Source organism: Salvia miltiorrhiza, chromosome 4, assembly GCF_028751815.1.
Source record: "Salvia miltiorrhiza cultivar Shanhuang (shh) chromosome 4, IMPLAD_Smil_shh, whole genome shotgun sequence".
NCBI lineage: Eukaryota > Viridiplantae > Streptophyta > Magnoliopsida > Lamiales > Lamiaceae > Salvia > Salvia miltiorrhiza.
This window is the reverse complement of record NC_080390.1, coordinates 5,459,429-5,472,154: the sequence shown is the minus strand read 5'-3', so window position 1 is coordinate 5,472,154 and position 12,726 is coordinate 5,459,429. Positions and strand designations below refer to the sequence as shown.

Sequence of the window (12,726 nt, the reverse complement as noted above, 5' to 3'; positions counted from 1 at the left end):
GTTATTTTCAACACTCCCCCTCAAGTTAAGTAATGGCATTTCCGATACTTAACTTGTCCAGAACTTCTCTGAAGACTTTTGTGTTTACAGCCTTAGTCAATATGTCAGCCAACTGTTCATCCGATCGTATGAAAGGAAGTTCAATGATCCCACTATCGAGCTTCTCTTTGATGAAATGCCGATCGATCTCCACGTGTTTGGTCCTGTCGTGTTGTACGGGATTTTCAGATATACTAATCGCAGCTTTATTGTCACAGAAGAGCCGACTTCCCCTTCTTGGAGGAAAGCCAATCTCTGTGAGCAATCTCCGAAGCCACAGGATTTCAGTTATCCCACTTTTTACTCCTCTGAATTCTGCCTCTGCACTTGATAGGGCCACTACTTTCTGTTTTTTGCTTCTCCATGTGACCAAATTTCCTCCAACGAAGGTAAAATATCCGGCGGTAGATTTCCTATCATTTGGGTTACTGGCCCAATCTGCGTCTGTAAACCCGTCAACTTCCAAATCTTCCTTTTTTTCAAGCAAAATCCCATAATCAGTGGTTCCTTTCAGATACCGGACAATTCTCAAAGCTGCCTCCATATGCTCCTTCTGGGGTTTGTGCATAAACTGACTTACTATTCCAACTGCATATGTGATGTCGGGCCGTGTATGGGAGAGATAGATGAGTTTCCCAACAAGGCGCTGGTATTTTCCTTGATCTGTTAAGTCAGCTCCCTCAACAATTGTTAATCCATGATTTATCACAATCGGTGTTTCTGCAGGTTTACACTCGAGTAGCCCAGTTTCTGCAAGTAAGTCAAGGACATACTTTCTTTGTCTCAGGAAGATTCCCTTTTTCGACCTTAAAATCTCAATTCCAAGGAAGTACTTCAGAGATCCAAGGTCTTTCATTTCAAATTCCAGGAACAAGTTTTTCTTCAGGTTTACTATCTCTTCAACATCGTCTCCTGTGATAATCATGTCATCAACATAAATGATTAAACATGTTACCTTTCCTTCTCTTCGTTTCACGAATAATGTATGATCAGAGTTACTCTGTTTATAGCCATTTTTTGCCATAGCTAAACAGAATCTCCCGAACCATACTCTGGGCGATTGCTTCAATCCATAGAGTGTCTTCTTTAGCCTGCACACTTGACCTGCATCGAACTCTTCGGAATAACCTGGGGGAACTTCCATATATATCTCTGCATTGTCATCCAATTCTCCATGTAGGAAGGCATTAGTTACATCCAACTGATGCAAAGGCCAATCCTTGCATGCTGCTACTGAGAGAAGTGTTCTTACTGTGTTCATCTTGGCCACTGGTGAGAATGTTTCTTCATAGTCTATCCCGTAGGTCTGAGTGTATCCTTTTGCAACCAACCTAGCTTTGTACCTCTCGATTGAACCATCTGCTCGCCGTTTGATTGAAAAAACCCATCTGCATCCCACTGGCCTCTTTCCTTCTGGCAGCACACATCTTTCCCATGTCCCATTCTTAATTAGTGCATCCATTTCCTTCTTCATGGCATCCCTCCAATGTTTATGTCTCCTTGCCTCTTCTACTGTCTGGGGTACATCCTCCTCTTCATAAAGAGCTGCTTCAAAGGCCCGTGCCATCTCTGTGAGTTGTCCTTGGGCAAGGTTGGCAATCGAGTACCTAGTCTTCCGTCCCTGCCAGTCTGGAGAGTATCGCTTTGGTGGTTTTCCCCTTGTACTTCGGGGAGGCAATGTGTACTGATCTGTGGCACCTGCTAACTCAGTACGTTCATCATCTTCATCCGTATCCCTTCCAGTTTCTGTGTCAGTGTCTTCATCCCTCTGTTCCTCAATGTTAGTATTAACTTGAGAACTATTGAGATTACTTACCCCAGGATTTGAAGATGGGGTTGATAGTGGGGTCGACTCGCTGGACATCTCGAACTGAACCTGTGTTGTATATGTCTCGGCGGGTGTGCTAACCTTCTCTGTTGGACCAACGTTTGGCACAGAACCTGGCAATGACACTGAGCTAGTTTGAGACGGATGAGAAGGTAGGGAATGAAGGGTTGTTTGGACAGTGGATGGCGTATGGAGCCAACTTAGGGAGTCGACAATCTCCTTTTTCTCCCCCTGACTCCCATGTTGGTGGAAAAAATATTCTGTTTCAACGAAGTCACAGTTTAAGGTAGTGTATAGGTGATTAGCTACAGGATCATAACATCTATACCCCTTCTGATTTTTGCCATACCCCAGGAAAACACACTTAACAGCATTTGGTGAGAACTTTGTACGATTTTGTTTAGGGATATGAACATAAACGGTGCATCTAAAAATTCTGGGTTCCAGTGTGAGGGATGAGGGTATTTCAGAGTGAGCAGCTAGGAACTCAAGGGGTGGTTTAAAGTTTAGGATATGAGTTGGCAGTCGATTCAAGAGGTAAACAGAGGTAGCTACGGCTTCGGGCCAGTAAGATTTAGGGACTTGGGAGTCGATGATAAGGGCTCTAGTCATCTCTAAAATGATCCTATTTTTCCGTTCAGCTACCCCATTCTGTTCAGGTGTGTAAGGACATGTTGTTTGGTGGACAAGGCCTTTTTCAGTGAAGAAGTTTTGCATCTTGGAATTTACATACTCCCCCCCATTATCAGATCTAAGGATTTGAATATTTTTCTTGTATTGTGTTTGTACTAGATTATAGAAGTGGGTGAACTTTTCAAAAACTTCACTTTTGGATTTTAAGAAATATACCCACGTCATTCTAGAACAATCGTCAACAAATAGCAAAAAATATCTAAACCCATTATCACTAGTAACAGGAGCTGGACCCCAAACATCAGAGTGAAGTAAAGAGAAAACTGACTTCACACGAGTATTATTAAGTTTAAAAGAGTGACGATGGCTCTTAGCCAGAAAACATGTCTCACAGTTCAAAGGGTGTGAAGTAATAAGGTTTGGATAAATTAACCGTAAATATCCTATGGATGGATGTCCTAACCGCCTATGCCAAAGCCAAGTCTGTTCCTCTGCCAGTCCTTGAGTTAGCATCGCAGCACCCTGTTGAGCCATCCTATCCACATAGTAGAGTCCTCGATATTCAGTGCCACGCCCAACTATCTTCCCCGTCCTCGTATCCTGTAAAATGCAGAAGCCAGGCTGCATTAGTAAGTTACAGTGTAATTCTCTCATTACGTGGCTAACAGACACCAATTTGTGGGATAAAGACGGGATATATAAGCAGTTTGGAAGACATAATTCAGAGGATAATTTAATAGTTCCAGCTCCTTCTACATATGCTAAATTTCCACTAGCAGTTTTAACATATTTTTTCTGGGTAGGAAAAATTTCCATAAAATCCGAGGCATCAAAGGACATAGTATCTGTGGCTCCACAATCAAAAATCCAATGGTAGTCTTTATCTGGTGTTCCAGAATTAGAGGAAGATAATGCTAAGGCCTGAACAAAATAAGAGCTGTGAATGAGTGAGGGGTTTAAAAGGTATAACCCCTCATTACCTTCCCCTTCGTGAACCCTAGCCGCCAGGGCACCTCCTCTCTCCTCGTTAATGCGCGTCTGTGGCGGTGGTGGTCCGACGTTGCCTGCCGGAGTTCCGGCGTTGGCGGCTCGTGTATCACCGCCTGACCACGGCCCGCCAGTCGTTGCAGCAGACACGATTGACGTCGGTCTTGTGCCGCTGATCGCCACCGTCGCTTGTCCATTTGGACTCCACGGTTGATTCCGATTTTTGGACGCAGCTCTTGATTTCTTCATTTCGTCCCACCATTCGGGAAATCCGATGAGTAAGAAACATCCCTCCTTGGTATGTTTTTTACCTCCACAGTGTGTGCAAACGAGTTTGCTCTTGTCGATTTCCCCTTTCCTGTTGTTCCAGGTTTGATTTCCTTGCTGTGGTCGATTGGAGAGCGGTGGTGGTCGGCTGTGGTTGACCGCGGCGAGTCCGGACCCGATTCCTACGGTCGGCGATTCAGAGGATTTGAGGATATCCTCGTTTGTGGCCTGCCTTCGTACCAGTCCGTAGGCTCTTCGAACAGTTGGTAATGGATCCTTGTCCATAATCTCCCTCTTGATATTAGCATATTTGTCATCCAATGCACTTAGAAATTGATAGAGGCGATGGCGCTCCTCCCTCTTCTGATATCCCTCTATGTCTGTCGGACTCGGATCTCTGGTATCAATCGAGATCCATAAGTCCTGCATTTTGATCCACAACCCTTCTAGTGTCATAGATTCTTGTTTGATTGTCATGGCTTGTCGGTGCAGATCATAGATTTGGAATGGATCAGATCCACTTCCATAAGTGATCGCCAATCCTTCCCATAGATCAGAGGCGGTTGCGTACTGTGATACCTCATTCACAAGTCCGGTTTCGATATTGTTGATCACCCAATTGAAAACGCAGTTATCCCGTTGCTCCCATCTCGTGTAGCTGGGATCGTCAATTGCGGGTGGTTTTGAAACTCCATTAATGTGAGATGTCAAACCTTTTCCCGCAATTGCCCGTTTCATGAGGTTAACCCATAATGGGTAATTCTCCCCATTGAGTTTCGCCTTGATGGAAATCTCTCCAAAAGATTCAAGTTGGTCGTGGTTTGGTGGTTTATGGGCCGATGAATCTGGAATTCTGAGGCTTTGTTTGAGGAATTCTGCAAATTGTGCAGCAAATTCCATCGGGAAATTTGGTGGGGTGTGGCTAGTTTTTTCTGTGTCTGAAGTTTCTTGTTCTGACATGGTTTGGTTTGATGTTGAGCAAATTTGTAGGGGAGGAAAAAATATACAGTGATGAACAGTAACTTGAACAGTAATTTGAACAGTAACTGCCACGTCACAGTAACTTGAACACTAATTTGAATAGTAACTGCCACGTCACCTTGAACAGTACTGCCACGTCGCTTTGAACAGTACTGCTCCTCTCTCTCTCTAGATTGCAGAATTTTTTTTTTTTTTTGCGTTGGTTTGGTGTGTAGTAAATTTGTAGGGTTCTTTTGGTGGTTAACCTGCTCTGATACCATCTTAAATATGGTAATCGAGAGAAGCTAGGTTGAGAAAGAACAACATGATAGAAAATGTAGAGAGAATTGATAATGTCTCTGATATATTCTTTAGATTACAATGCACCCTTTTATAGTGTAAGGGTGAATCATAAATGTCAAACTACAATCTCTTAAAATCAAATACAATCTCTTAAAATCAAAAGCTAAAGATTTTATCGTTGAATTATTATTCATGATCTTTGAATAATAATCTTTGACTTATGCAAATGGTTATTTTCAACAACACTGAGTACAATGAATAAGACATATATACTGATGAACAAGGGTCACAAGGCAGTATATACTGATGAATAATGAAATTTAAAAAATTGGTAATGAATAAGACATAATTACTGATGAACAATGCAGTACATACTGATGAATAACGAAATTTAAAATATTTCGCTCCCTCCAGGATTTGAACCCTGAGAAAAAAAATTATCCCTCTAGATACAATATCAGCCATAAGATTGATGAAATAAACGCACGAGATCATGTCTTAGGTCTCACTAAAAATATGGGGTCTCATTGGAGCGCTCCTATATATATATATACACGTGCATTTATTTCATGGCTGGTAAAAGATTCTAAAGTTTATTCCGGTCGGACAACTTTTTCGGTGATACATGGTAAAACAAAATGTTCTTCATGAATTCCAACATCTTAAAATGACGAGCTTGAAGTAGTAGGTCGCAGTGGTACCATTCTTGAGACTAACCGATAAGCGATGAGATGGAAAAAGATTTTGAAGTTAAAAAAGAAGATTAAAAAGACACATTAATTACTCTTTTTATTGAAAAGATAAGAGCAAGTAGAAGGATATACAATCTAGGATCGACAACCTTCTACGACATAGACAGACATACAGAAACAGAAAGACTAGACTACGAGACTAGTCCAGCATATTTTTGTCTCATACATGACATGCAATTATTGAAAGCAAGAAAAGCAACACTTATTAGATGGATGTATACCCCTTCATCTTTACAAGGTATCGATGTGGATATACATGCATGCATGCATGCTTGTTTAGGCAATTTCAACAGAAGCCTTGGTGCAAAAAGCAGAACATGGCTGGGTACATTTTTCAACCGCTCCATTCACAGCATCACTTGCATCTAGCCACCCAAATGAAATTCGTAATTAGAAGAATCGAATCTCGACAGAAAATTCAAAGAAATAAAAATAATAATGAGATACTTTACCAGAATTTTGGAGAGTGGTTATGGCAGCGCACACTGAGGATGCACACCCCAACTTGCAGTATTCATCGACACCTTGAGTCAAATTACATGTGCAATTTGCATCATCTTTTAATTTAATTTGCAGCAAGTAAAGTAAAGTAAATAATTAGCACGATGAATCTATTTTACCAGTGTTTTCGAGAATATCATTAGTCCAACCAGTGGGACATGTCCCATCAATGATTTTGCATCCACTAATTGATGCACACATTTGCCTGGAGCCAGCCGCTAAGCGACAGACATTATAGATATTTCTGGCAGTGGTGCTTGGGCAACAACTCTTTGCCTCAACTTGAATTTGTCCCAAAACAAGGCTTAGCAAAAGAGCACTCACAATAAGACTACTTTTACCTTCCATCGATCTTCTCTTCTCTTCTCTTCTCTTGTCTCTTGATATATAATATAGAGTTGGAGTTGTATTGATGAAACCAGACTTACACATACCCAACTTAAATACTAGGTCTTCTGCCGACACCACAAGCTCACAGGGTTTGCACGTTTCCAGAAACAAATCATCACATGTTTAAATAATTATGTCAGACAGTGATTTTCATGTGAGCTCTATTATTGCCCACGCCAACTAACCGGTACATTCATCAACTACATATGTTATTTGAGTAGTTTGGCATTTATCCTATTCTCTTTTATATATCCCATCTATATAAGCCAAGATGTTGGTAATTAGATTAAAACTCTGGTGCTGAAAATGCTCTGTTAAGATGCGCCCTCCAATTGTTCGGTGAAACGCACAAAAGAGTAACAAAGAAGCTGCTGGAAGGAATTGATTTACAGATTTGTGTACGCCAAGTGTTTGTAAAAAGAGTGAAGCTAGAATATCTGCAGCTTCAAATAAGAGAAAAGTTGTGGCGTGGTTCAAAGGCAACAAATTCAAAATGCATTTAAACCAAATTCCTAAACTTACCGGTCCATTCATCAACTACATATGTTAACTTATTAGAGTTATAAAGCCTGAAACAAAGAGTAGTTTAGCATTTATCCTATGTTTAAATAACTATGATGACACGAGTATTAAATTGTCTTATGCTAGGAAAGTCATAAGCATTGCTCTACTCGTACGAGTGGGGACCAAGCTAAATATGTGAATATGCATTCATGAACAAACTTATTGCAAAATTCTACAGTTCCGATCGAGGACGTCAATCTGACCAGCCCTTTCGATTTTGGGCTACTGGGTCCGAGTTAAATCAGATTGGTTTTTTTTTTTTTCTCGGGTTGAAAAATCTCAACCCTAACCCTAACCCTTCGAGTTGCAGGCTGGCCCATCAAGTCACAAATTTATAAATAAAAATTAACATATATATATATATATATATATATATATATATATATATATATATAGGGAGAGGTTCAGGAAAGAACCATAAATAAAAGAAGACCGGAGAACCATTTTCAGCCATTCGATCATCAAGATCTACGGTGGATGCATCATCTTGTTGGATGAATGCAGATCCTGGGTTCGAATCCTGAAGGGAGCATTTTTTTTTATTTTTTTGAGTGCATTAATTTTAACAGCGGATGCATTAATTGTTACAGTGAATGCATTAGATTTGATGGTTCTCCCGTTCTCACAAATAATGTAATTCTCTCTAGAACCACACCCTATATATATATATATATATATATATATATATATATATATAGACACTCCATATACATAAATTTAATTTGAAGGCTAAAATAAAAGGTTTATAAATATATTTTGGAACTCGGTCATTTCCTTATTCAACTCAATTTTAGAATAGAGATTAGGAAGCTAGCGTATTTTTATTTCTTTGCAATTTAAATTGAATTTTTTTTGCATTTTATCAATCATACAGATTAATCACTCCCCTAGCAGTATACCCAATAGTCCCATTTGTGTCTCGTATATTTCTGAAGTGGGTTTCAATAGTTCATTGGGTTAAAATCATTATTTCAATCTATTATATAATAGGATTAAGCCTTAACCTATGCGACATATCTAAAATCTCACCATTTCAAAATTTACCATATATAATCTTCATCATTTTAATTAACTATTACATTCTATATAAAGATTCATTAATCATAATAAATATAATTAATAATAAATAAATAAATATATATATATATATATAATATTAACATTACATATAATCTAAATTAATAAATTTTATTACTTATTTTTTCTAGATAAAAATTAGATTTACATGTCTGATAAGAAAAAAATTATAATCTATATACGATAAATTATTTTAATTGAATGTTAGTGATTAGATGTATATTTGTTATTAATTTTATATTTCTCAATAGCGTACATATTATATGTATATGTTGCAATATATTATATTATATGAATATATATATATATATAATATTTATATTCTTAATTTTCAATAAAATTAATTTTAAATTAAGTTTGAATTGAGACATGCACGTATATGTAAATTATAAACGGGTCTGGTCATTGATTTACATGTTTGCATAATAAGGCACAAATTCTGTAAACTGATTACTTTAAAACAAAATCTTATTTTATGTCTATCAAAATAATTAATAATTTTATTTCAGCTTTTCGGAGGCGGACCAATCTTCCGTACCGCCCCCCTTACTCTCTCTCTATCCTGCGGGAAGCGCGAAGAGCTAAGCCACTAATGTCGTGGCGAAGGTTATACCTCAGAAAGTCAGCGAAGCTAAGATTTCGTTATGTATTATATCCTTTCGATCGAGTGACAACTTCCTTTCCTTCATTGCCCTTTGTTTGATGTTTGACAAAAGTAAAAAAAAAGAATTCTTCTATTTGTTCATCCACACTTCCATTCCTTGTAGAGGAAGGCTAACTGCTTGCTGACTGGGAGCTGTATGAGCGGTAACGTCCACGTACGGCTCCGTGAGAAGGGCGGTGGAATTAGGAGTTTTCTTACTAGCTTTTGGGTTGGGGGACACCCCAACCCATCTGTCTTTAATAAAGGAACAAGAAGAAAACTGGGGGGAGCGGCTACTAGAGTAAGAGAAAGGGCTTCTATCAAGCGAGCCCCTAAACGAGCGTTTAAGGGCTCGTTAGCAGCTAAGTAGCAGCTTTAGCTCCTAGCTACAAGATCGGTAGTCCCTTATTCAATTCCTTCGATGACTCAGGAATTGTAGGGACGTTAGAAGAAGTCTATCTAGCGTTCGTGCCCTACAACTAGTAGGTCACTCACTCGCTAAGAGCTCCTTATAGATGAGTTACATCTGTCTTTATTTGTTTTTCCTCCTGGGTAGCTTGACTAGTTAAGCAAAGCAACTAGTCAAGGTACTTCCCAGTATGGAGCCAACGTCGGTCGCTTCAGCTTGGGCACAAAACCTATAATTTTATGATACCCGCTATTATCTGAGGCCTCGATGGGTTTTGAAAGCAAGCCACCCCAGTATATAGCACACTACTGCCTTCTTGTCTCTCCATTCTAAGCAATGAGTTCATAGGCAAACCCAAGACAGTCTCACTTCCCATAGTATTCGATCTACGGATGCTGCGCTTGCCAACCATCTCACTAAATAGAACGAAGAGGGGGTTAGTCCTTTCTGGTTCCCGCTAAACTAAGGCCGCAGAGGAGTCCACTGTGACAGCCACCCTCCGTCTGTCCCTCCATCCATACAGAGCTGCTTCATTATGGTCCCTGTACCATGGCTTTTGTCATGCTAAAGCCGTTGATAGCTAATCATCGGCCTGGCTTTAATCAATACCCAATTCATTTAATACGTTCGATGATCCTCGTACCTCGGGTGATTCTATTCGTAAGAAAGAGTACTACTCTTCCAACCGCTTATGGATTCGGTTCGCACATAGCAGCTGATAGCTATCCAGTCTAAAGTGGGAGCCCGAGGTATCGGATAGGCAGAGAACCCGTCGGGAAGTTTCTAATATTTTTGATGGAGGTGAAGAATAGAAGAAGTCGTGTCCGCCCCGGACATCCGCAACGTCCTCCCACGCCCTTTTCTATTTCAAATCTGGGACAAACTGAAGGAAAAGACTGACCCATTCGGTGACTTTCCTTTCGCGGTCGCCCTCACTGAACCAACTTGAATCTGAACTACGATTCAGATCAAGTCTTACCGAAATTGGATTTCCTTTTCGTGCCATACGTACTTAGACTTTCCTTTTTTCCCCTTTTTTCTTCCCGGTCCAATATTTGTGCTCGAAGGTCTTCGTTTCCGTGTATCTGATCTCCTCTGCTCTTACTGAACCTACCCACAAAATAAAAAAGCAAAAAGAAAGAAGAGAAATTTTGCCATGTTTCCCGAGAGAGGCCGCCTTCTCTCAGGCCAGCAGTCTTCGACTTCTAGTCGACTGCTTTATGACGGGCTTCCCTGTTTCCTGGGCTCTGCTCGCTTTTTATAAAATAAATTCATACATTTTATTTATATAGGGAAGAAAAATATATTTTTCATTTCTGCAAACTTTATTTGTTTCTGTTCGTCCATTACTACAATAATAATAATAATAATAATAATAATAATAATAATAATAATAATAATAATATATAATACGATTAGGCCTTAGCCTACGTGGCAGGCCTCAAATTCTTTCTTTTCAATCTCAATCTCCAACGTGGCATTTGAGAATCCAATCTATATATTCTCATTCTCACTTTTAAAATAAAAGTCACGCCTCCCTCTTTCTCACGCCTCCCTCTTCCTCACCCCATCGCTGCCGTCCCTGAATCCGGTCGGCATCGTCTCCCCCTTCACTGTCTCTCTCTTCTCTCAATCATTTTCTCTCTCTAAAGTCGATTGCACACTCAAATCGAGCCCTAATTCCCCCCTTAAAATGCCCGCCTTTCTCTCCCTCTAAATTCAGGCGTCGCCGCCGTCCTAAGGGCGGCGTTGCTCCGCCTCATCTCTGACTCCCTCTTCCATTCCTTAATTAGTTCGATTCTGTTTCCACTTCTTAAACCCATGAGAATTCTCCATTCGAAGCAATTAATACAAGAGCCCTAAGATTTCTTTTTCCTATAACCCGTTGCCGTTCCTTCTTCTAGACTCCGGCGAAATAGTCGCCGCTGAGCTTGCGGTTCGTTTGCCGCCGAGTCACCGCTGAGCCCTGGAGTTCGTCCACCGTGCCATCGACCCCCACCCCACCGACGACTTCTCTGTTTTGATACCTCCATTTCCTGATCTGCCGTGATTTTTCCTACACACCTATGGTAAGTATTAAATTAGTTTCCTAATTTAATAACGTGTTTCACTATTTTAAATATAGAATGATCATTATTTTAGAAAGAACAAATTTTGGAAAGAATTTTGGCATCTGCTATCAAGCGTGTTGTGATTGTTGCATGGAAGCAATATGATTTATCAACTCTGATGAGGGGTGAAATATGCAAGGTCCTGAGATCAGGACACATGGCTTTGCTTGGAATACCAAAGTGGAATACCAAAGATGAGCAGCAGGGAGCAAAGAAGCTGTGAGAAATAGGCAGAGGGAAAAGTCCAGAGCAGAGCTAACCAGAGCAGAGTTGGCAGAGCAAAGCTTCCAGAGCAGAGCGGCCAGAGCCGAGTTGCCAGAGCAGAGCTTCCAGAGCCAGAGCTAACCAGAGCAGAGATGCCAGAGCAAAGCTTCCAGAGCAGAGCTGCCAGAGCCAGAGCTAACTAGAGCAGAGGGCCAAAGCCAAGTTGCAAGAGTAGAGATGCCAGAGCTAAGTCATTAAAGTCAGAGCCAGAGCCAAGTCACCAGATCCAGAGTCAGAGCTAAGTCATTAGAGTCAGAGCCAGAGCCAAATCGTCGGTTCCAGAGTCAGAGCTAAGCTATTGGAGCCAGAGCGCGGAGCCACACGCCAGAGACAATTCGCCAGAAGGCGGAGCTACTTAGCAGAGTGGAGCCAAAGAGTAGAAGTCTGCCCCAAGGAAGGAAATCCAGAGCTACTAGACAGAGCGAGATGATGAAGACATAATCCAGCTCTGTAATTAGGGGACAACGACCTGACAAGTTATAAGCTAATAATAGCCTTAATTAGTTTAATGGCGAGCATGCAGAATAGATGACCAAACAAATTTACTACTTTACCCCGACTGTAATGCCTATAAATATATACGATGATGAAATAAAGCACACGCTCTCTCTTTTACTGCTTTAAGAACTCTTCTCTTTCCTTTCTCTCTAGAGTTTGAACTAATAAAATTACATATATAAATAAAATATCTAAATTGTTAGAGTTATGTTTGTTAGATAGTTGACAATTGGAGTCATGGTTGAATATAATTTCATATTTGATGATGCACTCTCAAACTCTAGATGAGATGATGCTCGAAACTCCAGACGAGATGATGCTCTTTCAAGTTTTAGACGAGATGATTCTCTTTCAAGTTTCAGACAAGATGATGCTCAGAAGTTAGAGGTGATCTGTCAAGTTTGCGACGAGATGATGCCCACAACTTGGTTGGTCTTAAAACTCCAAATGATACGATGTTCAATAAATCAGTTATGGTCTTTTAAATATCAGGCGAGATT

General features: G+C 40.3%; 2 protein-coding genes across 2 annotated transcripts; both read right to left on the bottom strand.

Moving 5' to 3' along the window:
• Positions 1 to 2,966: 2,966 nt before the first annotated feature.
• On the bottom strand, positions 2,967 to 4,782 carry LOC131022382 (uncharacterized). Its single transcript, XM_057951829.1, has 2 exons — positions 3,481 to 4,782; positions 2,967 to 3,100 (listed from the first exon to the last, which is right to left on the bottom strand). Exons 1-2 carry the CDS (start codon positions 4,712 to 4,714, stop codon positions 3,063 to 3,065), a joined length of 1,272 nt encoding a protein of 423 aa, XP_057807812.1. The 5' UTR covers positions 4,715 to 4,782; the 3' UTR covers positions 2,967 to 3,062.
• A 1,005-nt stretch (positions 4,783 to 5,787) lies between these two features.
• LOC131022381 (probable thionin-2.4) lies at positions 5,788 to 6,695 on the bottom strand. The gene is made up of 3 exons (XM_057951828.1): positions 6,390 to 6,695; positions 6,222 to 6,293; positions 5,788 to 6,134 (listed from the first exon to the last, which is right to left on the bottom strand). Exons 1-3 carry the CDS (start codon positions 6,616 to 6,618, stop codon positions 6,046 to 6,048), a joined length of 390 nt encoding a protein of 129 aa, XP_057807811.1. The 5' UTR covers positions 6,619 to 6,695; the 3' UTR covers positions 5,788 to 6,045.
• Positions 6,696 to 12,726: the final 6,031 nt, after the last annotated feature.

Excerpts from the sequence above, each read along its gene's own strand:
- LOC131022381 (XM_057951828.1), bottom strand. The coding sequence starts at position 6,618 with ATGGAAGGTAAAAGTAGTCTTATTGTGAGTGCTCTTTTGCTAAGCCTT. Across the intron at positions 6,294-6,389 it reads TGATATTCTCGAAAACACTG|GTGTCGATGAATACTGCAAG; the intron begins GTAAAATAGATT and ends ATTTGACTCAAG. Across the intron at positions 6,135-6,221 it reads AACCACTCTCCAAAATTCTG|ATGCAAGTGATGCTGTGAAT; the intron begins GTAAAGTATCTC and ends TTGGGTGGCTAG.
- LOC131022382 (XM_057951829.1), bottom strand. The coding sequence starts at position 4,714 with ATGTCAGAACAAGAAACTTCAGACACAGAAAAAACTAGCCACACCCCA. Across the intron at positions 3,101-3,480 it reads TAGGGTTCACGAAGGGGAAG|GATACGAGGACGGGGAAGAT; the intron begins GTAATGAGGGGT and ends TGCATTTTACAG.